The sequence below is a fragment of the Rhea americana genome, unplaced genomic scaffold (assembly GCF_003343005.1).
Source record: "Rhea americana isolate MKP2758 unplaced genomic scaffold, rheAme1 scaffold_68, whole genome shotgun sequence".
Taxonomy (NCBI): Eukaryota; Metazoa; Chordata; class Aves; order Rheiformes; family Rheidae; genus Rhea; species Rhea americana.
In genome coordinates, this window is record NW_028186845.1 from 3,818,789 (window position 1) to 3,844,238 (window position 25,450).

Below are 25,450 nucleotides of genomic sequence, written 5' to 3' on the forward strand. Positions count from 1 at the left end.
GGAGGAGATCAGTATGGGGAGAAGGGCCGTGAGGGTGTCAGCAATGGGGAGAGGGGCTCAAAGGGAGGCAGAGCTGTGGAAGGGGTCAGTTATGGGGAGAGAGATCCTAAGGGGGGGGGCAGAGCTGTGGAGGAGATCAGTTATGGAGAGAGGGGCCCTGAGGGGGTCAGTTATGGGGGGAAGGGGGCAGAGACTGCCAAGGAAATCCCCTGAGTGGGCTGAGACGTTAGAGCCTGGAGGACCCTGTCCCTTGGCAGAGCCCCCGGGGAGCCTGGTGAATGGGAACCTGGCACTGTGCAATGTCACGGGGAAGCAGGGATCTGCGGTGCCTGTGTCAGTGCTTAGCGATGTGCAAGGAATAAAAGGAAGCAGTGATGGGATCCTGCCCAGAGCCACAGTCTCCAGGTCTTCACTGGCCCTGGGTGTTTGCATTTAAAAGCAGCTCTGGTACATATGAGTTCAAATACCTAATAGCTTGGCTTTTTAGTTCAACCCTTTTATGTAAGGGCTCAGAACTATAAAGCTTGTTCTGTGCTATGGAAACAACAGATGACAGCATAGCTGTTCCCTGGCGCTGTTACAGCTCACTTAATGTGTGTATATATATATATATATATATATATATGTTTTGCTGCAAATAGGCTTCTTCTAATGAGGTTATGAAACAAGTCTGTGTCACACCTAAGTCCCACCCTACTGCTCTGCTGCTGAGATAGGCCACCCATGACTTCACCCTGGGGTGGTAGGGGTGAGTAATGTCACCCCACCATATCCATCCAGCTGCTTCTGAAGCTCTTGCTGCTTCTGCTTATCTGTCAGGTTAGGTGCCTCGTAACCTTAAAGTATTCCAGACTCCTGACGGCTAGAAAAAGAAGAAAGGCTTCCTTCTTTCAGTTTATCCCAAGAAGGTCTGTCAAAGGGATATGTGTATCTGTGCTAAACACCTTCCAGCTCTTGCTTTTTGAGTGACTATCTGGAAAACATTTTTCTGTTTTAATGGAGCCTGTTTGACTTCAGTAGTGAAATCAGTCTGTGTCTATTAGTTTCCTTCCAGTGGAAATCAGTTTTTATACTTCCAAAACTGTCTGTACAAGATATATATCAAAGAGCTGTGTACTTACAATTAATGAAAGCATAAATCTGCAAAAGGCAGTGACATGTCCTTGTAAGCCCTGTAAAGAAGGATAGTCATGCGGTAAAAGTATTGGCCTGCTGTAAGGTAGCAGGGATTTATTCTTTTTCACAGACTAGTAGGATAACATTACTTGATGTCTCTTTTTGTTCTCCATCCATGAAATGATCATAAGGTTTTTCTTTGATATTGGGACATAGGATAATTTCACTAGGCGTAGAAGATGCTGAAATAAGCACTACAGAAAAACTGATTAATCAATGTATTTTGTGGTTTACCTTAATGAAAGTATGGAACCTGGAAGCATATTTTAGTCTCATACAGCAGTTCTTGTAAACTGCTGTTCTGAGGCCCTAAAGACCTTAGCGCAGTTCTTTCATATACGTTCATTTACATTGTTTGCAATTAACCAGCTGCTATTTTTAACTACTGTGGGATTTTCATTTAACTATTTTTATTGTTAATTAATAAGCAATCTGTCTTGAAACAGTTTTGATGCTTTTTGAATTAATGCTACAGGATAATAATAAAATAAGTATTCTGAGGAAGAAAAAAAAGTAAAACAAATAACACACAAGCAAATAACTATAGTGGAAGAATTGGTTGCAACAGTCTAACTCAGTATTTCTTAAGAAAACACAAAAACTTTTTTTTTTTTTTTTTTTTTTTTTTGGTAGCCAAGGTGCAGACTCTCATTCAGCAGATTTAAATATATTTACAGTGGGCCATTTTTTCTTAATTTTATTTCACTGAAGCCTTAAAAACAGTCTGTGGAGCCCCAGATTAAAGAACCACTGCTCTACTTGCAATGTTTTGGATTCAGACATCCCTTTTAGCCCAGACTAACTGTCATGGGCAGCTAAAAATCTCTTTGATGTGTAGACATCTCAGCAAGTACAAGGCTGTCTAAATAACTGTTTGTAAGCATAGCACTGGCAAGAAAAATAATTCGTTTTTGGAGTGCTAGCATTTTCAGAGTAGTTTGAGTGAAATAACTGTCTCTTTAATCAGGTTTGATTTCTTCAAACAACAAAACCAAATGGCTGTTTGAAACAGGAGAGTGATACTTCTTTATATTTGCAGGATAACATCATACGTGGACATAAGATATGGAAAACTATGACTTGGTGAATACTGTACAAGGAGTCCCTTTGGTTTCTGCAGATGCTGATGTCAGAAATACCCACAACTCTGTCTTTAACTTGAATTCTAACAGGTGATCTGCTAAAGGGATTCCTAAAAAATATTTTATTCGTTTTGCTTGCATATATAATATGCTTTTACAATAACATTATTACTAAGATGAAATCATATGTAGAATATTTTAGTTTTCTTTATGATTGCAGGTATAACTCAATGCTTAATATGTCAGTGAGATGAAAGTCTTAGTGAAAGAAGTGTCATATCTTCCTTAAAAACTTCCATTGCTTTGCATCTCTTGAAATGGAAAAAGAAAATACTGGCTTGAAGAGATTACGAGAGGTTGTTCTTTGGAATGTTCATATGCTATGTTAAGTCATTTATGGAGAACACTGGCTGAGAAAAACTGTATTGTTTTTCTGTTCAGTGTCCAAGATATTCTCAGTGGAAAAGGAAGGCAAATGTGGGCTAGTGGCCTAAGTTACAGCTCAGGAGAGGTTCTTCTTGACTGACCTGTTAAGATAATAATTATGTATTACTTATTACACATATAACTTCTCAGATGGAGGCTGTAGGCTCGGACATCGTTACACGGAAGCTTGTATCTGCAAGCTTCTGACCTCAGAATCTATGAAGGAGAACATAAATTTGGTGAGCAGCTGTAGTGAGCAATAATATTTGTGCTGCTTATGCTCTCTCCTAGGAAAGCTATTGTATTTTAGTAATATGTGTATAAAATGCAGCTTACATGTTGCACTTATGTGATGCTCTCTAGGGATTCTGTGACATTTTCTTGAAAATATTCTTATCAATGTATCAATTATGCTTTTCCAGCATGATGAGCGTCATTGTAAATTAAGCATATATTTCTTTTATACTAATAGTATGTTGTTTTGGCTACTATGTTGGACATCTGGCACAGTAAATAATTTAAATACTTTTCCTCACGTTTCATTAGAAATCCCTCACCCAATCCTAATGGAGTTTCTGGTTACTCAGGGAATACCAGGTCCTCGTTAATACCTGGTTCTGTTGAAGTGCTTCCCTCCTTTATGCAAGATATCCAGAACATTGGAAGTGCTGACTCAGAAACTGTGAAGAACTGTGAGGTATTTGGTGTTAAGACTTCCCCCCCCCTTTTTTTTAATTGTATTCGTGGATCAGCTTTGCATTTTTGAAAGCAAGTCTAATGATGATATAGTTTAGCAGTATTGTTATTTATGCTTATTATTGGAACAAATTCTTTTACGATGTTATGAACTAATCATTTAGGTGGATTTTATTGCAGTCTTACCTTAGGTTTTTATACGTGAGTCTTTTACAATTACAGTACCAGTGTGAATAGCTTTTCAAAGTTATTGGTATTTAAAATATTTACAGAAATTTTGAATTGAAAATTTTTAAACCTGTAGAATTGCAATACTTCAAACTGAAGTCTTGCAACAGGGCTATAAAAACACAGTTGGAACTTAGAAAGGTGATCCTAGAAGTTAGAAGCATTACTTTCCTGAAAATAGCTGTTTCAGCTGCATCAATTTGTAGAGAGGTGTAGATGATTATTCTGCTTTCAGATTACAAACTACATACAGATTAATTATTTAGGTATGTTGAGCTAGTTCTTTCAAGTCTTTTTTTTTTCTTAAAACTTTTGTCTTTGTCCCATCCCATTTTATTTTAATTTCTGTCATTCTTTTCCTTTCTTTTCCTCCATAAAAATATCAAGTTTCCATGCTATGGGCTTCTTTCTGCAAAATTTTTGATCTTTCTGGCTGCGGTTCAACAAAACATCTCTGGACAGATGCTTCTTTTGGTGCTTGTGAACAGCTCCAAGGAAAGAATATAAATATCTGTGCCTAGGCATGTGCTTTGTCCTGTGTTTGAAATATCAGCCTCTAGAAACACTTTTATACAAGTAGTTTTTAAATTTAGGACTTTACACCACATATTAAGAACACTATATATTTGTTCTTCTATTCTTGTTTTCTCTGTATGGTTGTGCATCTTGGATTTTGGCTAGACTGTTGAAGCGAAGGACTTCTGTATTAAAGGAAATGACTACCTGGACATAGGGATGTTTAATTATCAGTTTTAAAATTGCTCATGTCTTGTTAAACTGGAATCAACCTTTTCAATTTGACTGTATTCTCCTTCCAGTTACTCATTCGTTTAACTTATTATTTGCTTCATTTTTACAATAATTTTTACAATTTTTTAATCAAACTTAAATTGTAAAGATATGTTATCTTCTTATCTAGAATGATCTTTTTTCAATTAATATGTCTATAGCAATTTGTTTGCTTTGAGTGACATGATAGGGTTCTGCATGTGTTGTAGGGTGGGTAACCAGAGTGAGGTTATTAAAATTTGTATTGCATTGACACCTAAAGATAAGATTCAATAATTGCATAGCTGGAGTAAAAGTTAAGAGATGCGGTATGATTGTACCTTAGTTATTTTATTTTGTTTTAATAGACAAAGTGGCTACAGTTATTCAGGCTGGTAGAAAAACAATGTCAAGAACAAATAGTTGCCCAGCAAGAGCAGTTCCACCATCAAATTCAAGTAAGTATTTGTTCACATAGGTAGGTTAGATTTAATGGGTTTTTGTTTAGTTTTCCTTCTTTTTTTTTTTTTTTTTTTTTTTTTTTCCTTTTTTTTTTTTTTTTTTTTTTTTTTTTTCCTCCTTCTTCCCCCTGTCCAAAGAGTGTTGTATAGTCTCTGACACTGCTGTATTTTTCTGTAAGTATGTTGAGACTGGTAGTTCTTCCAGTAGACAGTTAATGGTAGTGGATGACTGGACTGCTGACTTGCAAGATGCATATTTCAGATTGCCTTGGCTAATTAATGAAGTAACTGATAGGAAGAACTTCAGAAATGATGATTTCATTTCAGTTCAGTTTTCACAAGTGTTTGTTTCAGAATACTCGTGCAGTAATTGGATTTTAAGTACAAGCTGTTTTGTATTAACTGCTAGAAGGTATCAGTTCTAATTTAAAGCCAGTTTAGTCTTCTATTCACTAGAAAACATTGTTACTTTTAATTCCCTTGTATAGATAGTATATAACATAAGAAAACATTCATTATAGCAGTTGACCTTCTATTTCACCGTTTAATTGAATAATATACCTTCCTAAGAATAAAAAATAAATGTGAAGATTCGCATTTCTGTTCAACTGTATTTATCCATTAAAGCAGAACAAAAGAAATGTATATGTGTGTATGAAAGATAGTAATTCTATAAATATATAATACTTAATATCTTCATCATTTTGGTTGCTGTTTTTCCCTTCCCTTTCCTGATGCCCTCTACACTAGTAGTAATCAACAGTTCCTGAACTGAATTAACAAGAGGTACTGTCCTTTTCTTTTATCCTATCTCCTTTTTCTTCTTCCTGCACTCCCTCCTCCCCCCTGCTTTTCTCCTCTCCTGTCTTGTTATTTTTGTCCCACCAGTATTTCCTTACCCTCGTATTTCCTGTCTCGTACGGTAGTGGTTTGATTTACTTGTTGCTAATGATAGCCTGACTAATCCATTGTGTTGACTTTGCCAGTTCTGTCTTTATTAATAGGAAAGGCTACCTCTGGAAGAGCTGAGTTTGTGGTATCAAGAGGGATTTACTAACTGCATGACTTGTCACACTAAATATAAAATCAATGTTCATAACTTACTTCCAGTTGTATGAATGCGTTAGATAAAATAGATGGAGCTGTTCCAAACTTAAACTGGTGTACCGTGAACTAGCGGAACCATTGAAATACAGGGAACTCAAATCACTTTGATACTAAAAAGACAAAATGAATGACCTACTACATGGGGTGGAAAAGCAAGATGCTCTTTCAGCATTGACATGACTCCAATATAAGATTTGCTCTATGCTGTGTTTCAAGACCAGCTGTGCTTATGAAAATTCGTCTTCATCCTTATCGGATCAAGGATCAAAAGACCTTGAGTTCATGGTGGAATCAACGGTGTTGGAATCACAGTCCTCAGCTTATGTGAACTATACATTGAAAGGAAATAGTGCTAATGATGAATTATCACCAGCTCTGGATCCTTCCGAAGTCAAGATTTTATTTAAGATAATAATAATAATAAAAAAAGCTACTTATAATTCCCGAACTTGATACAAATCCTCTTAATGAGTGTCATTTTTCCTATCCCTCCCCCCGTCTTTTGGAGTATTAATGACAAAGATTAAATGTTAGCAGAAAATCTGATCAGTTTTTTTTTTCCTTTTCCTTTTGTTCTATGTTCCCTATCTTCCCTGGAAGAATTGAATCATAGAATTAAATCACAAGTGATTATTGCAGTCATAATTGAAATCACAAGTGATTATTGCAGCCATAATTGAAATCATTAGCACACCAGAAAACTTGAAATTATGGCAGAAACTTTATCCTTAAATTCCCGTGCATAGAAAACTGAAATGAAATTTAGTTGTTAATTTTATTGAAAGTATTAAAATATAGGAGGTTTGATTCTGAGTAGTGTTATATTTAGTTTCTTCTTAAGCCTTTTTTTTTATTATTACGTACTTCGAGAGAAAAAATAAATTTTTTGTATTCAATCTGTCCCTTCCACTTGGTTTTCATGTGATTAATGTATTGTCATTCTGTGGAAAAAACATTAGTAGAGCCTCATGCTCTTAAAACTCTCAAAGTTCAATAATTTTGAATGTGTTCTTGAAAATAGCTAAATACTTTGGTCTTGCAGTGTGTAACACGTTATATGCACATGCAGAGTTCAGTAATCTCAATACAGCTCTGCAGAAGCACAGGTCTTTGGCCAAAGAACGTGGCCATGGACATTAGCATGAAGTCTTTTTTCATAGTCCTTGACAAAAGCATCAGTTGTTTCTTGGAGCTGCTTCAGAATACCAGTATGCAACTAGAAACTGTTCTAAAATATTGTTTACCTAATATACTGAACTACCTCTTATTGCAGACTTAAATGAAATAACCTGATAAATCTCTTCAGGTGATCTAGTGACATGTTTGCTCAGCTCTGTCAGGTATCAAAACAATCAAATCATAAACCTTTATCATATGAACTACCTGATAAATTATTATCTAAATCAGATATTTTGAAACCAGATTTTATGCAAATAATCTTACAGAGGTACATTATTCCTATTAGTGTAATAGAGCAATGTTTTATACTTCCATTAAAACATCCTTGTAATCTTAGGAAATTTGTCTCCAAGTTTTAATTCTTTCAGACCTAAATTTAGCGAAGGATCTTTGTCCACTTTTAATGACATGCTTAGATAATTTATATTTCAGCAATTGTCTGATAAAAATCCTATAATTCTGAAGGCATGTAGCTAATACACATATGCATGTTTTTACATTAATAAATGATTATGGAGACCAGTAATTCACTGCTTGGAATTAAGAGTTGTTATCATGCACATTTTACTGTTATGCACAGTATGCATATATTTACTTTATGCATGAGATGTCTACGTATTGAAACATCGAATAGGAGTGATTTGAAATAAGTATTTAATTCTGTCACTACTAACACAAATTGAAGAGGGATCAAAATATAGACATGAATTGTAGCATGGTCTCATGTGGTGTTTTTTTTTTTTTTTTTTTTTTTCCTCCCTCTATAGCTGATTCAGAATGAGATAAGGGAGTTAGTGAAACTGCAGACCAGCAATTGGGGTGCCAGCAAGAGCAGAAGTTTGCCTGCCAAACTTACAGACACTTTTTCTTCATTAGAAAGTCAAATGGGGTTGCGTTCTGAAATCTTTGAAGAAAATGAGTGCATTGTCAATCAGCTTAAATCTAATGAAGCAGAAATTCAGCCAAATGCCTCTGCTTTGCATCAAGAACGTTTTGCAAACAATGTTTCAGTGAGTAGTGGGTATGGTACTCTTTCTGCTTCCGAACTGAACCGTAACAAATCTACCCACGTTAACAACTGCACAGACTACATGGAGAAAACTTCACAAGGACAGGGTGATGCAGCAGTATTGCACAGAGATGCAGTCGTAGCCAGTGTTCAAAATAAAAGAGAACTTTTACTGAAAAAAACAGAGGAAAATTGTCCATCAGGAAAGAATGATGTTTTAGTTTTTCCTGCTGAATTTGAACATAAGGTTAATGAAGCTCAATGTGGAAAAATAAACAGGTAAGTGGTAAACTTTTATATAAAAATGTGTGATAGACAGTCCCCATTCAGTAAGCATCTGTTGGTATCTCTAAACATAAGAATTGAATGAAACTTCTTGATTTTATATATATATATACACACATATATATATACATATACATATATATATATATATAAAAAGTATTATACTACTTTGTATATAAATGTATTTGATTAGTTTGACATTTCTGCATGGTACACATTTTACACCTGCAGTATTTGTTTTGTAGATACATTGGAAAAATACAATGGCTTGCTTTTTACTGTAAATACGAGCTAAGATACAGTTTGCATACAGTGTTTTATCTGCACACTAGAATTTTAGGTGCTGATTATCAATTTTAAATGACTAATATTTTGCTATTGTGTTCAAGTAGCCTTTCCTGTTAGTTTGTATGCATATGTTACGGTAGCAAATTGTATCAAGCAACAGCCAGAGACAAAATGTGCTCCCCTCTTCCCTGCCCCATATCCAGTCCGTGGGACTACCAGAACTTAAGATTGGCCAGCTACTTTGGCTGATCTGTGAGCAATAATATCAACCAAATACTTCTCTGGTTGCACAGAATTTAACAAAGTGCTTTGCTCTCTCTGTCAGACTGGATTGTAAAGGCAGTGGCTCCTTATGGCCATGAGCAGTATCAAAGGTCATGCGGGCAGCACGTTGCTTGTGAGTTCCTAGAGTTTGCCGAGAAAAAGAACCTTCTCTTCATGGAAAAACAGAGGATTGTGACAATGAACTTGCATTTTGCTAGTGCATAATAAAACAGAACCAGCTTCCTTTAAAGGAATGGATTTGGAGATGTGTCATCTCAGAGTGCAGGGCAGACCATGACCCCGTCGGTATGCATGTTCTCGTCCTCATTTCTGCTGGGATTTGTTTCATTATTCAATTCATGTTGTACAGTTCCCTGAGTTCGGTAGCTGCAATTCATGGAGAACTTGCTAGGTGGGGTATTTATTACTCACTACCAGGAAATCTAAGAGCTGGAGAAGCTCAATACCTGTGTGTTTTCATAAAAAAAAAAAAAAAAAAAAAAAAAAACTTTTAAAGAAAATTTTGAAATCATTGACACATGACATTTTCTCCTTTTTGCTAAAAAATGCAAGTTTTTTAATTGCTTTCTATTTCAAAATATGATTTTGATTGGAAGGAAGAGAGTGTTCATATCAAAATGGAATTGTTCACTTAACTCAAATTTTTTAATTTTTAGTTGTAATATTTTTAGTTGTTTCAACTTTTTGTCCCAAACTGGGACAACATGCATTTTATTTTTATTTTTCAAAGATGCACCTTTCAGTAAGTGGCGAAATTGGTCCTCTTCTACTTCTAAACAAGAGTTTCAGGATGTCTCTATTTGTTTCTGTTCATTTGCTTTGTTTGTTTGTTGTTTCCATCTGTATCTTGTTTTTAATCTTTCTTATCCTTAAAGACTAAGAGTCTATTGAGTTGGAAGGCCAGCTTAGTGTGTCCTAGCTCATAATATCTTTTTTAAAGCCAGACTGATAACACATTTTTTTTTTTTAAAAAAAGACACTCTACATTCTCACTCAGATTTTGTGTTTCTGATTGGTGTCTGCTTGAGTTGCTGAAAAATCAGGTGTCTAGCTAAACGTAGGGTGCTTTTTGTTATGATTTGTTATAGCAGGAGAACTATTTTGATTATGGGCGCAGATGATCATCAACTTTTAAGTGTTGTTGTCAGTGTTGAAAATCCCAGCCCTAAGATCAGTTTAATATCCATTTTTTTGTTAATTGTTGTTCAGAAAATGCACAAAGGCAGTGGAATTTCAATGCTTATCTTTCATGGTGAAGACTAAATTGGTTTCAGGAGAGGTTATTTTTCTACTGTAAAGAAGAATACATACATGCATGCATACATATATATGTACGTGCACACACCGTTCATGTCTATACTTCTTACTATATAGTAAAACTTTAACATCATGGGCGCAGAAGTTGAAACAAAACCAACCAAGAAGAATAAATGTGGAAGAAGTACATGTGAGCTCTATGCAAGGAAATGAGCAAGCAAAGAAATTAACACTTGAGAATGTAAGTTGTCTTCTATTCTTACCGTTGGTACTTTTCCAGAGATATATTTATGTTCTGATTTAGCATATGCTTTCATGCTTAGCTTTAAGCATTTGAGTAGTTCTATGCTAATTCGTATGTTTAAAGTTAAACTTCTGTGTGGGCAGAATTTACTTCTTGGATCATTCTGTATTTACTTACATAGCTATTTTGGTTTATTTTATTCCTTGTCTAGTTAGTGCCTTAACCATTGCCATCAATGGTGCAAATCCTTTCCTTCCAGAGATAATAGTTCCTTTCGCAACTGAAGCTGCAGCTCACAGTAATTTATTGTGCCATATCATTTTTTGAAGGATCTTATGTTTTCCAAATACTCATCTTCCATTTCAGCTGGTAATCTCTCTTCTGGTACACAAGGTTTAATGGAAGGTGCTAAAGTCTTTATGAGTTGAGGCATTAGCCACTTGTGCAAGATGAGCAGTAGTCTTCCAGATCGTGTGCGGTTTGGGGGGTTTTGTTTGTTTGTTTTAAGTGGTTTTGTTCTAGTTTGATTTGGGATTTTTTTTTAGCGTTCTTGGCAGTCTCCACTGCTAAAACCAAAAAATGATTATTTTCTTTTTTTTGTGTTGTTTATGTAAGAATAAGAAATTCATTTATGCCTGTATATGATTTGGGTGAATTAAGCTACTCCTGTTTATAGCATTGGTTATAAAGAACAGGTAACCCCAATAGTAGAATTTTGGGAGATGTAACTGGCTGCTTAGAACCGTTTGAGGTTCTAAATGCATATTGCTGTGACTGGAGCATACTTCATGCTTTAGTTCAAAAGGTTCTTTCAACAAGAATTTGGTTTTGTTTTTTGCAGCATATTATTGATTTAATAATTCCATCCATATCTCAACAGATCTGATTATACTGAGGAGAGAAGTTTAATCACATGTGATATTGTCAACCCTAAAAGACAGTATGCAGCATGGTTATATAAAGGCTAATCATACAATCTTATCGTACATGTAACTGAAATTTTAAAATTTTTTTATTATACTAAGTATCATATACTCCTCTTCTCCTGTTATTTTTAAGGAAGAAATTCCTAAAACTGGTGTTAATTGCTCCACCTATAAGAGAGTAGGAGATTTAATAACTGAATAACTTGATTAAAGGCATGGCCTATTTTCTTTCCTGTGGTCACTTTGAGGGTGATCCAGAAAGGTTAAGAGTAGCAGATTTGAGAGATCTGGTCTCTGTAGTCTCCTTTTATTATCTGTGGAAACAATAGGTTTCTCAAAGGAGATACTCCAAACCAGGAGTCTAATTTAGCAACTTCAGATCGTCTCTTTTATCTCTTGGCTACAGGAGGATGCTTAAAGAGATTAGTCCCAGAAACGCAGATTTTGAAAATACCTCCCTCTTTCTGCTCCTTTGTAAGAACTCGATTGATGCCCCTTCGTTTTCTTTTTTTTCCTCCTTAGGCAAAGCAGAATACATAAATTAAGAGGATAAAAATAGCATTGAGGTGAGACTATACTTCAGGCAATAACTTGAAAAGTTACAGCTTTTGATTTTTTTTTTTTTTTTTTAATGTGCTTATGTTAATTCAGTGGTTTCCATCTTTCAGGCCTTGGCTATATTGGGCTGTCTGAATTTGCCAAGTGGCATACCTGCGAAGCTGTACTTGAATAAGTACCTGCAGAAATATGCAATGTTTTTCCCTGTATTGTTCCTAACCTTTTTGAAGTAGTTTCTATTATTAGCTGTGGAGGTTGCTTAGAAAGTTTGGAGTGATGAGAATAGGGGTATGTGGCATCTTTCAAAACAGATGATTGACAGTGTCCATCTCCTGATTCGTGGTAGGTGGAGCCGTAACAACTGAAAATAAGAAATTCCGGTCTTGGGATGAGGAAGGAGGGTAACATTTTATTCTGAAGTCATTCCTGTATATGCTTGTATCTCTTAAAGAGCAAGAAGGTTTAGATGACTGTCCCAGGAAAAGTGTGTGTTTTTGAAATACTTCACCTCAAAAATGTTCTGAAGTGAACTGGCATGTGTAGTAGAAAATATTGGTATTTCCTAATTACATGGCTTAGCTTGGTTCTGCTTTGGCTGCAATTGCCCTGAGTATAGATTGTATACCTCTAGATCATGCTGTATAATTAAATGTAACATCTTTTTTTTTAAGAAGACTAATAACGTTTACATACAATCTTTTATAATTGTACCCTTGATCCTTTTTTTTTTGTCTTGCCTTGCAATTTGCCTTTTAAATCTACTTTTTCCTTTGTTTTAGACAAATCTTACTGCTGCTGCTTTGCCATCTTACACTTTTTACCTCAACCAACCAAATGAAAGTCCGAATTCCTTGGTGTCTGAAGCTTCAGGTATACTTAATTACTTAAATTTTCTTTTTTTTTTTTTTTTTTTTTTTTTTTTTTTTTAGAACTCGTACTACAATGCACCTCCAGTAAATTTGGGGAGGTTAGAAGGTCTCAGAAACTTATTTTGAGTGCTGGCAAGTTGTTAAACTTCAAATAGTGTAATTCTGGTGGTCTTGCACTTGTATTTTGAATTGACGATAGCTCCTGTGCATCACTGCTAGCAGATACAAGACATATGGCATTTTTTTCTTCAAATTTATGAACATTTAAAAGCTACATTTTGTGTTTAAAACTGTTTCATAACATAACTGCTATTAAAATCATAATGGAAATTAACTGATCTTCTCAAATATTAGCGTCATTGGTCCGATAATCAGGGGACTGCATAGAAACAGAGGCAGAATCCCTTTAGGCCAAGGGCATGATTTGATACTTTTGATCTGTTCACGGAGCTGAGACAGAACAGAACAATGAAGTCCTTTTAAATTTTTTTTTAACTTATTTTTAGATAGTACCAAACAACTAATTCCTGTATTTTGATCAGCACATGGTGGATCTGTCCTAGTGACAAACAGGAACACAGAGATGCAGCTCTGCAAATTATGCGTGGTTTTTTTTTTCTTTGTTACAACTTGATTGGGAGAGGGACGCACAGAAGAAATGGAAGTGGGATTGGGGCTGTTTGCCTGACCCCCTGTGTCACCTCTCTAAGTCCTACTCATCTGTTTTTCGTGTGCTAGTGAGTCTTGTTGAGTACCAAACCAAAGAGTTCATAATGTCACATGGTTGTCTAGGATTATTCCTTGGTCAAAATGAATGGTCAGTGCTACAATGAAGTCAGTAGAAATATGACAATTTGTGGTAAATGAGCATTTGACCTTTGACAGTAAGGAGTAAATCTATAGATTTTTCCCCTAATTTTCAGATTTGGTTACTGATGCTGTGTGATGTAATACTAATTTATATTCCTAGTGCTTTGCATGAAGATTTTTTAACTTCTGCTGACAAATACTTTAAGATCTGTAAGCAATAGATACAAATAATGAATACCACATTCTTTAATATGGCAGAATGAAGCTACTGGAATAGTATCTTATTAATTGATTTTGGGGTTTCTGTTCGGTAGCTGAAAGCTTGAAACTTGTAATACTTTTTTTTCCAATTTTTCTTCTTATCAGGACTTTCATACTGGAAACTAGATGAAAAGGAGATGTATCAGCCTTTACCTGAAAACTTCAGAAATGAATTCACTGATATATTCTCCACAAAGGTATCACCAGATCAGGTAAACTTTGTACGTGTTTTTAAAATTACCTTTTAGTCACTTGTCATTTTTTGCTCTTTTCTACAATGGAAAGAATGAGTCCTTCAGAAGTGAACTTCTTGTGAAAAATTTCTTTTGTTAACTTGCTCTCTTATATTCTGTTCTTTCATTAGTCTTTTACCCCAGCTAAATTCACTTGGAATTCATTGGCCTTCTTTTGTAATTTAGAAGAAAGTATGTGTGTGCGCGTGTGTGTGTGCGTGCGTGCGTGTGTAAGAGAAGAGAAGAGACTGGTATATTTAAGGTATATATGCCTCATTAAAGATCCTTTTTAAAACTGGGTGTGTTGATTAAAGCCTTTTTCTATTCTAAATTGTTCTATTAGGTAAAAGTTGCTTATCTGTCTTGGGTAAGGAGGCTTATATTCAGAAAAAATAATTTAGCAGTTTTATCTGTTCAAGTTGTCTTCTGCTGATGAAGTAAAACCATTATCATTGAAGGATATTTATCATAAAAGGCAAAAGGAAAACAAGCAACTGCCAGACTGGAATTTTATGTCATCTTTCCAATCAAGTCACCCACCAGAGGTAAGATTAATCTCTTTATCTACTATCTCAATTTGAAGGTGTGATAGGTCACAGGCTGGTTCCACATTAATCAGCCCTTGCCGCCACTGCCAGTGTTAGGCTGGAACAGCACTTTGTGCAGCTGTGTGATGTACTGGACTGGGAAGCGATCCAGCTTAAAAGAACCTGTAAGGATGCCCTGGAAAAACAAGCACCTTTGCAGCACAACCTTGGGGATGATGCAGGGACAAACCTGCTGAGGCTGCAGCTGATGAACTGCACATGGGATTGCAATTAGAGTTGAGTGGGGTTTTCTCACTTCTTTCTACAGGACAGATTCCTTCCACCCCTCAAACAACAAAAGCTCAGGTTGTAGAAATATTTTTTTTAAGGTATCTGTTTCTTTATTATACCCATTTTCACAATACATCCATCAGCTTTTTCTTGTATAAAATAGCCATCATTACTTCATATATGTTATTTAGGATGTGAATAATGACTGTACAAAGTTATTGTTCCAAGCTGCCTGCAGACATCATAGTTCTTTTTATACACATAGCTGAAATTTCTAAGGTTTTCTAGATAGCTATGGCTGTTAGATAGGTCTTTATTCTTAATGGAAACTCAGAAAACCAAGCTGCAGACATTGAGAAAATGTCATCCACTGAACTATTGCAGTCCCTTCAGTTGTGCTCTTGCTTGTTACTACTGAATAATTGTAGTACTTTTCAGTGTAATTGTTGCAATGTGTTATATGGAGTACTAATGTCTTCAGATAACTCCATTTACAAAATCAAAGTTTAAATCGCAACTATTTAGCATTTGAAATTATTTCCTAGATCTTGACATTGGACCCAACCCTGCATATGAAACCAGGTCAGCAGACTCCAGGACATTATTTTTTCAATATTCCTGAAGAGACAACTCCTTTTTCTCCAGACTCTGTGGCAGAGCCCAGATTATTAAGTCACTGTGACACAGACTCTTTTTCACAGACAAGTAATTCGTCTCGGCTAGGTGGTTCTCCAGAATATTCTGCCAGCAGTAGACCTGTGCATCTGGACTCCTGTAAAAATCACCCATTCCAGAATGAGGACAAGACCAGCTGTCCTTTTCCAATGGCATATGCTGATGCTAGTAATGATATTTTAGTCAACACTGAGGAGGAGGAAACATTGACTCTGACTCCATCTTCTATTGCTCATTGTGCTGACAACAGTTTACCAGGATGTAGTCTTTCAGTGACATCTTTTGAAGATCCTGTGATATTATCCAAGTAAGAATTTTGGGTTTTTTTTTTTTTGTTTGTTTGTTTTTAATCTTTTAAAACCAGTAGAGTGGGATCTTTCATGAAAGAACTGCAACTTAAAATACCTGTCAAGGAAACAAAATACAGGAGTTCTGTGAGCTCAGAACACTGCAGGAATCTTTTTTTTTCCCTCTTCATGAACTATAGATAGTTTGTAGGCAGAACAATCATTCTGTGTTTTTAAAGATGAGGGTTACAAAGAGATGAAATGTCTTTCTTGAGACCATACTCTTTGATCTATGAGACAATGTTTGTGCTCTGTCTCCTTGACCCCCAAGGTCAGAGCCTTGACTAGAAAGCAAAATAATTGTCTATGTATTCATGCTTGGTTATTTACATTTATACATTAGAATAAAAATACATGGTTATTTCATAGGATGTATGAGAAAGTTATTTTTAGTAGTGACTTTCAAAATACTCTAGTGCATGCAAGGGTCCTGCTTAGGATCAAATGACAAGAGAAGCAGAGAACAACTTTACTTAGGAAAAGCAGATATTCCCTACTGCCTGTTGTAGCTCTGCTGACTTGCACAGGGACAAGCAGACATGGCATATATTCCATGTGTGGTGACTTATGTAGAAGTCATGGTTTCAAGACAGTTCAGTCTGTGAGTTTTCCTATTTTAATTTTCTGTATTTTCTAGTGCATAGCAAGGAGAGAGAACAGTGGGGAGGGAGAGTAAAGCTTTATATTCTTAATGTAAATACCTGTATGCTAGCCTTAGGGAGCTGAGACCACTCCCATAAATGACAAAGCTTTCTTTTGCTTTAATTTGAATGAGACCACAACCAAGTTCTGTAATGGATTTATGTGCTGAGTTCATCATGTGTAATGAATACAGCTGGCAATACATGGTCATGTGGATAACTGGAATTTTTTTCTTCTTAATTTTAAAAACAGGATTAGGCAGAACTTGAGGGAAAAACACGCTCGACACATAGCTGATCTACGAGCTTACTATGATGCTGAGATATATACCTTAAAACAACAGCTAGAGGCAAGCCATAAAACTGCTTCCTCTGAAGATTTGAAGAAAATCAATCAAAATCTTTCTGACAGGTATTGTTTGTCCTTTCTCTCTCTGTTGCATGATATTTTTTCCATTATAAAAACTACATACATTTGTTTAGAATATCTTGAAATTTGTTTCACTCTTCAGTTCAGAAGACTTGTTGCATCTGTTGAGGATTGATTTAAAATTATTGTTAGGCATCAAGTGTGATGTTTGGACCAAAGGCTATGTGCCTTGTTTTACTTGAGTACTACTGAAAGCAGTAGAAATTTTGCTCAAGAAACATTAGTAGGCTGCAATTTGTCATGGACGTGTCTACATTGTAAGACTGCTTGCCTGTCGTGCTGGTGGACGTCATCTAACTTTATTGTTCCCATCAAAACTACAGATAATACAGGAACCACGTTGGACTTATTGTTAGCTCTATCAAACTGACTTCTTTTGCCAGTCAATGCTCTTTGTCCAAGTATTACTACTGGAGCTTGTGTGCCTCTCCTCTGTTCTATTTGATATAAATTGAATGTTTGTCATTGTATAGAAGTTCATTGTGATCTTAATATCATTATTGCCAGTCAAAGCACCTATTATAAATTTAGATAGTTAAAATACCTGGCAAAGTTTATGTCCCTTAGAATAATTGGAACAGTGTGTAGGTGACTGGGACTTTTTTGTACTCAACTTCTAGCACTAGTGGGTCCTGTCTATTAAAAATGACTTCTGAGCAGTCATTTATTCAGTTACAAGTAGCTTGCAATACTATTTCAGTCATTAATTATCACTCAGCTTCATCAGTTAGCTGAAGTGGAGCTCTACCTTGGTGCATCTCAGCTGCTTTTGGTTCTTGAGCTCTTACACTCTGAGCTATCTTGAGCATCTCTGCTGCTTGCCCACCATGAGCACCAGAGCCCTTGCTCGCAGAGGTGCTTGGTGCTTGCAGCAGAGACTGAAGACTTTGGTTATATGTCACAGGCTGGGCACTCAGAATTAGTGGAGGTGCTGGAGGCTGATAGCTCAATTCTCCCAACTATGAATGGAGAAAACGTGGCACTATCATTTTTGCAGGCCCAAAGTAAAGAGCACGTAATGATTCTAAAACATTTGGACATTGTTAGGCTGAATGCTATAGGAAAGCCAACAAGAAAATAATTCTGTCATCAGAGGAGCATTTGGAAAGCAGCCTGTGATTAGGGCATGACATATTGAATAGCAACTTATTAACAAAGAATAAAGTGCACGACACATGCTGGAATGAGGCAGGGGTCCTTTAGGAAAAAACAATAGGATATGTTATGTATGGGTGCAAGGTGGGGGAGTTAAGGTTGCATGAGTATAAAAGCGAGGTGATTTATAATCATGGGAAAGCTTGGTGCTCTTTTCATGAGTAGCAGGTACCAGACTAAAAGAGAGACAAAAAGAGTCCCAGCTAAAAACCATCCTGGTAAGTTAGGCTTTGAGTTGTAGTTTTGCTACATGGCAACTCTTGTTCTCCTCAGTTGTGTTTTATTAATACCTGATAACTGCCTACTCGTTTCCACACATGGATACTGTTTGTCTGTGTTTTTTCAGTGACGGTTTTTAATATAATTGGATTGCTTTTTTGAGGGGAGAAAGAGGCTGTAAAATGTATATTTATTATTTGCAAATTTCAAGATGTTTTTGTAACCTTTTAAATAGGTGTGACCAGTTAGATGCAGCTCTGAATGAAGCAAGTGCTCGCATGAGAGCTCTTGAAAATAAGAATAATATGCTAGAAAAGCAAGTGGTAAGTATATATTGTTAGTGACACAGTAATTCAAGGTCTCATTAGCTAAAATGGTAAGAGAATTCACCTATTGTTACTCTAATCTAGGTCTTTTTTCTGCTGTTTTATTTTCAATCTTTCTTCTTAATACGTGGTATTAGCCAAGATGTTACACAGGTGACTTTCCTAGCTGTGTTTCTTAGACTCCCTACTTGACTTTCAGATGACAATCATCAGTTTTGCTTATAAACAACCCTTATATGCACAGATCACCTTTCCAGGTTATCAGGGACCAAAGAAATAAATGGTAAAATACTTGTGATGTGTTTCTGATGTCTCCCTTTAAAACAAAAATCAAATAAATAAAACATATACTGCGCAAAGAATCTTTGCTACTTCCTTTTTGGTTTCATCTTACATCTAGGTGATAATAGCAAATCTTATACTCACAGAGGAAAAAAAATACTATCTTTCTACATGTATTTATACAGTCTTTCATGACTGCATAGCTGTGTTTATTGTTCAAAGAACAGGACATTTTTCTTTTCATATGAACCTAGGAGATGGGATTCAGCTGACTGCTGTAGCTGTCTGGGAGCAGCCAGCTAGTTCTAGCCAGCTGTCAAGATTCCTGCTATAGCTGAAGGAAAAAGTTAGACAACGGGACAGAGTCATACAAAATAGGTGTCATCTTGTGGGTCTTTAGTCTTCATTTTAGTTCTTTATACATTATTACCTGTATTCCATTATCTGTTTTCCGTTTAGAGGATTTCAGATTATGCCTTGTACTGAAATAAAAAATCTGTTGGGTAAATGTTATAATGAATGTTGTCTTTCTTCTTCAGACAGATTGGAGAGAACGCTTTTATGCGGTCAGTAGTACTTCCAAAGTTTTGCAAGAACGTATTGAAGAAATGCGCACAAGTAATAAAGAGAAGGATAACACTATAAGTCGACTAAAATCAAGGCTTAAAGATCTAGAGGAAGCATTTGAAAAAGCTTACAAATTGTCTGATAATAAAGATACAAAGCTAAAGGAAGAAAATAAAATGTTTCAGAATGTAAGTAAGAAAATGGCAGTGTTGTTTACCAGTGGATGTTATGAACACAGCAAGTCTTGGATGTTTTGGTAAACCACTCAGTTTACTGTTGTGGAATCTTAATGCACATCTAAGAACAGAAACCTATTTTTGACTTTAGTAGGTTAGCTGTTAGGTAATACTACAAACAAATATTTTAAAACTTGTTTAAGGCAGCAAGTATGTACTTTGATGGGTCACTAGTAAAGAACTCATTGCATCTTGTTACAGCTACGTATAACAACACTTGTGGTAGCTCATTTCAAGTATGTTATTACTCTTTAAGCTCTTAGCTCATTTTCCTTTTAGAGGTATTACAGGAAATAGTTTGTTTATAGCATTCAGGTCCAGATGGAAGTCTAGGAGATGGTTTGCAACTGCAGAGGGACAAGTCTCTGCCAACTCACTTTCTGCTGTCTCCAGCAGTTTCATCTTTGTGGAATCTTAATAGCTTGCTATCTGTGTATCTGAAGGGGCAGCATCTTCAGGGCTAAACTTAGAACACTTTTTTTTTTTTTTTTTTTCCCTTCTTACTCTTTTAAGCTTAGTGGGAATAGATGGAACTTATCTTTCATAACGCATTACTATGTATTACTTCAGGCTGAATCAAAGGAATTATGCCCTCTGATTCATCAACAATAGTTTTAGAGTATATTGAAATTGATTTGTCTTGGCGAAATAGATATTAGCTGGAAAAGCTATTAGATGCTTTAGCCCCTCCCTTTTTTTAAAAAAATTAAAAAGTACTGAAATACTGGCTAAAATACAAAGTCAGCTTTACTGTCAATGAAGAATTTCACTGGTTCCTTCAGCCCTTTTAGGGAGAAATCATTTGAAATTAGAAATACGATGTGTAAGTAATTCTGTCTCCTTTTCTCTCCTATATTTTTTTCTGATTAGAATAATTAGAGCTTAAGAAATATTTTCTAGAAAAATCAAATACACTGTATATCCTCATACTGCTTATGCATACATTAGACAAGCAATTAGGATAGATTTACTCGCAAAAGTCGACAAAAATGTCAATTGTATATATTTTTTATTTTTTGTATATATAAAATTGTATATAGTTTTGTTTCTTTCTTGTTTTTTTTTAGCTTTTAGGAGAATATGACTCCCTTGGAAAAGAACATGAAAGAGTAAAGGTAACTAATGCATTAGTTATTTTTAAAAAATAAAATTTACTTATAATATTCTTTATTACATAACTTATGTAAGAATATCCAGCTAACCAATTATAAATGAGGAGACAAAACAAACTGTTCTTTATCATCTGTTTTTTTTTTTTTTTTTTNTTTTTTTTAAAGGCCAGTGTGCTTCATGCAAATACCTCCAAGCTAATATGTGCTATAGAATTAACTGAATTAACTTATGTATTTAGAAAAGATCAAATGGAGAAATCCATTTTTATTTTAACTAATAAGTTTTTACTGTATCTTCAGAGCCCTAGAAAGGAGAAAAGAGGGATTTTAGACTATATCAGAAAAAGTCTTTTTTTTTTTTTTTTTTTTTTTTTTTTTTTTTATTTTTTTTTACGATATTCCAGTCATGGGCAGTGAAAGTACTGCAAAGTCAAAGAGCTTTAATGGCATTTCCTTTCAGATAGGAGGGCATAGTTAATGCATTATTTTCAAAATTGATGTAGAGTTATGCATTTTTGTATATTTATGTAGTTTCTGAACTTGTTGCTTTCTTCCTCATGTACTGTGTAGGATACATTAAATGCAACTGAAAACAAATTGCTTGATGCAAACACCCAGATCTCCGATTTGAAAAGGTAATTCCAAAATAGTGTAAACATTATTTTAACATTATGAAATATAGGCTATGGCATAGGTAACATGTACTCCTAGATCATGATAGTATCTTACAATTTCAGTTACATCTTTTAAGTATTTTATGTTGCTTTGTGTTACTTTGCAGACATTGTAAAGCCTCCTCCAGTGAGATGTAATCAACTATTTCCTTCCTGACTGTTGTCACTCAGCCAGTCTACTCCAGGAGCCTCCATTTTCAGCTAACTAGTCTCTCTCCTGGTTTTCAGGAGTGAGGATGCTGCTAGGAGTTTGCTCTTCATATTATGGCTCCTAGGCATGAGTAAGGGCCAGAAGGGTGTTCCATGCATAGAGTAGGAATAACTTCTTACACCCCCTGGGTAGGCACTCGGTTACTTGGGTAGGTAACCATCAAGGGATTTAGGTCTATGAACATGCCTTCCTGGCTGGGGTTTCTCAGCCATTTCTTCTCAAGACTGTTAAAACAGTCCATTTATTCAGAGAAGTCTGGAGAGGTGGGAGCTGAGGACTTAGTTTTGTGGTTATGTGCTATCATAATTTTATTTTCTGTGTTTATATGAACAGCTGGAGTCCAGATATCCAAAGCTAGAAAGACCAAGAGATATTTTTTCTTCGTAATTTTTCAGTTTTTCTTTCAGAAATGTGCCTACCAGCTTTACCTTAGAATTCATTTCAAATGTCATTCTGCACAATTTGCACAAGCATTAACTTGTGCATAGTCTTCGGCCAAAACTAGAAAAAGAACAAATGTGATGCTGTTACAAATATTGTAACAGTTCATTTTGCTGCTCAGGTCACCTGATTTTTAAAGAAAAAGAATAGAAAGGATTTAAAGAAGGAATAGAAGAAAGCCCAAATCCAGCACTCTGCTTACAATCTTTGTTGGCTGTTGAGGAAATGAAGATACTATGAAGAACAGTTCAGTCTAGAATTTCTCTTACTGCTTTTATTGTTCCCACCTGTTTGTGGATGCTGCTAGGTAGGGGCCAATCCAGGCTACGAAAACTGTAGTGGAAAGAAGAGATTTTTATTTCCTCTTCCAAAGATCTGTATTTCTGTTAAGGGAGCCTCCAAGCGGGAAATGAGTAAGACTGTTGCATTACCAAAGGCTGGTTCACTGAAAATGTGTACTGCAGTGTATGGGAGAGGCACAGATTATATGAAGAGCCTGAGCAGCAGATTCGTAGAGTTACCTAAGTGACGTGCAGGAGAATAAGCCACCCATTAAAATCAGAGTGGAGGATAAATGCGTCATTTCAAGGAGGAAACAGAGTACTCTTCCAACTCCTTTGCACTGAGTGCTTCAATGTACAGGAGTAACTCCTGGTCTATCTTTCTAGCTAGGTTACCTAAATTAAACCAAGAACTCAAGTATATATTTATATATTCATAGATGAAACTGCAACAAAGAACTCTTGTTCTTTGCTTGTTCTTTTACCCAGGATATCCAAATAAAAATGAGCAAACCGTATTTTAATAGTCTAAGAATAATCTCATATTTCTTTATAAGATGGTTTAAAAGACACTAATGTATTCTTTTTACTTTCGTATTAGAACAATTTCAAAACTTGAAGCTCAGCTTAAGCAGGTAGAACATGAAAATACGCTGAAAATTCGTCAAATTACTGAAAGTCGTTTAGGGACTTCTTGTGCCAAGTAAGTGAATATTCCAACAATGTGAAAACAGGTTGTGTGATTTTTAGAACACTTTCTTTATCCTTTTTTAGCCAAAACACATGAATGTGAAACCATAGGCTAAACTGGGTTAGATACATGTGATGTAATACAGACACTTCACATACCAAGAAATTATTAAAAAATCAAATACTATATGGGTGATCTGGCAAACTCTGTTTGTAGTTTAACCTGAGCATTTATTATGTATTGGTTACTCAACTCTGTAGGGGTTTCCATGCTCAGCAAACATCTTCTGAATAAAATCTGACAGTGCAGTTAGACTGTAGAGGAGCTTTGTGTGACATTCTGCATTCTGAACTGCCTAATTACGACTGAAACCTCTGTATCTGTGGAAAAAACTTTTTTTTTTCTTTACAAACTTGTTTTTAAAAGCAGTTATTTTTTCATAGAATTTGCAATTTTGTTGTATATTTGTTACTGTGTCCGCTTAACTTATTTAAGTGACTGGATTTTCATAATTAAAGTGCTTGCTTTCCCCCCTCCCCAATAACTCTGAAGTTTTTCATTCTTACAGCAAACTGGCAACTCCTGATGTCAGCAGGCGGAAGTGGTTGATACCAGGAGCAGAATATTCAATCTTCACTGGTCAGCCTTTGGAAATCCAGGAAAGCCCCAAAGATAACAGACTAGAAGAAACTTGTATTCCTTCTAGGTGAGCTGATTTTCTTCAATCTCTACTATGACTAACATGGAATATGGCTAAAAAGGTTATCCAGAATTGACTAGATTCATATTTTAAGATTTTTGTGCATGTAGTAATTTTAAACAGTTCTAAAAAGTTTCTCAGTTTTTCATAGGTGCTATACACTTCTCTAAAAACAAAACAGTCTTATTCCTTGACTAACATATGAAGCAAGCAGCAGTGCTGTAGCCTTTCGTACCTTCCCTGAAATACCAGAAAGCTTGGACTGCATCTTGCACCATTGCCTTCATGTTCTCTGACATATGACTTATTCAGGAAATACAGTTTGGACATGGAAATGCTGTTTTGTATTAAACTGTTATGGTTGGCTGCAGCTTTTTGCCAGTCTGAAGCTTCAGTTGTTTAGAGTGTCATTTCTCAGATTTCCTTCTTCCTTTAGAAGTTTTTGAGCCTCTATGAGGATGTTTTTAGTTCTAAGTGTTTACATTAAATAATTAGAAAATGTCAAATCACCAAATTTAATTATTACTCTTCAACTTTAGATCCTTGTACTGGCCTATTACAGTCCTCTGAGGTTCTTGGATGAAATTAAAAATGAAATTAAAATTAAAGTTCCTACTTTGGCAACAAAGTATAAAGCTCAGAATAAATTTCTCTAGTTTTTTGTCCCTTCGCCATGCATTTGGATAGCCAAACTAAAATCTAAAAGCTTGATCCTTTTTTTTTGTGTTACCTAAGGCACCATTCACCTCCTGAAAAGGACCTTTCACAAGAAGACTCTTCAACAGGCACAATAGAGAAGAAGGAAAGTGAGATGCCAGAAACGCCAATAATTAAAGCCTTTAAAGAACTTGAAGGAAAAGCATTTAAAGATTGGGGTACACAGACAGAAAAAGAAGACACATCAGCTAGTAAATTTTATTTTTTATACTCTTAAGCTTGTCTTTAGTGACTTTTCACTTGTATGTCTTCTGGTTTTGTTATCCCCAGGATAAAAGTTGATCAGACTCAAGTGATGAGATAAAAATAGTTTTTAGCGTGCAAGCTTCTGGAGTTTTCTTAAGCAAATTTGAAATGATACAGCTAAGTGACTTCTTTAAAACAGAAAGAATGCAGAGGTTGCTGTTAGACCTCAAGCTAGTCAGTTCTTTCTCTGAGAATATTTTATATTTATAAACAGTAATAGAGTAACTAACAAATTCTGTCTGGCTGCAATTCCACTTCAGTTTTGTTCTCATAATGTGATACCAGAATGCTTGTTATGAAAGCTAGCATCAATACTGAGAGACTGCACAGAGCTGTTATAGTAATGGGGGTTTAGGAAGGCTTGTAAGTAGCAATCCTTGAGTCTTCACTGAATGCTTATGGTTTTGGTTCAGGCAGGTACTCAATCTTTTCCAAAAAATACTTTTGTCGTGCTTTCTGCTGCCTATTAAATTGGTCTTACATAATATCACTTGTCCGACATATGCTGCAAAGCATCCTTTTTCATAAGGTGG

At 35.5% G+C, this 25,450-nt stretch overlaps 1 protein-coding gene across 7 annotated transcripts in view; it reads left to right on the top strand.

Annotated features, from left to right (window-relative positions):
• MPHOSPH9 (M-phase phosphoprotein 9) overlaps positions 1-25,450 on the top strand; it is a 31,690-nt gene that overhangs the window by 665 nt on the left and 5,575 nt on the right. For 2 of the 7 annotated variants that reach the window (XM_085321111.1, XM_085321116.1), the window contains exons 2-18: positions 2,216-2,348; positions 3,231-3,381; positions 4,745-4,834; positions 7,891-8,411; positions 10,365-10,488; positions 12,755-12,845; positions 14,021-14,127; positions 14,568-14,693; positions 15,512-15,948; positions 16,883-17,041; positions 18,669-18,756; positions 19,581-19,796; positions 20,912-20,959; positions 21,527-21,591; positions 23,165-23,266; positions 23,823-23,960; positions 24,690-24,862. In XM_085321111.1, the coding sequence (XP_085177237.1) occupies positions 2,242-2,348; positions 3,231-3,381; positions 4,745-4,834; positions 7,891-8,411; positions 10,365-10,488; positions 12,755-12,845; positions 14,021-14,127; positions 14,568-14,693; positions 15,512-15,948; positions 16,883-17,041; positions 18,669-18,756; positions 19,581-19,796; positions 20,912-20,959; positions 21,527-21,591; positions 23,165-23,266; positions 23,823-23,960; positions 24,690-24,862 (2,743 nt within the window). In that variant the 5' untranslated portion in view covers positions 2,216-2,241. Of the gene's footprint in view, positions 1-205; positions 448-819; positions 909-2,215; positions 2,349-3,230; positions 3,382-4,744; positions 4,835-5,587; positions 5,624-7,890; positions 8,412-10,364; positions 10,489-12,754; positions 12,846-14,020; positions 14,128-14,567; positions 14,694-15,511; positions 15,949-16,882; positions 17,042-18,668; positions 18,757-19,580; positions 19,797-20,911; positions 20,960-21,526; positions 21,592-23,164; positions 23,267-23,822; positions 23,961-24,689; positions 24,863-25,450 lie in introns of those variants that run through there. The other 5 variants (XM_085321112.1, XM_085321114.1, XM_085321115.1 and 2 more) reach the window with 5 other exon arrangements.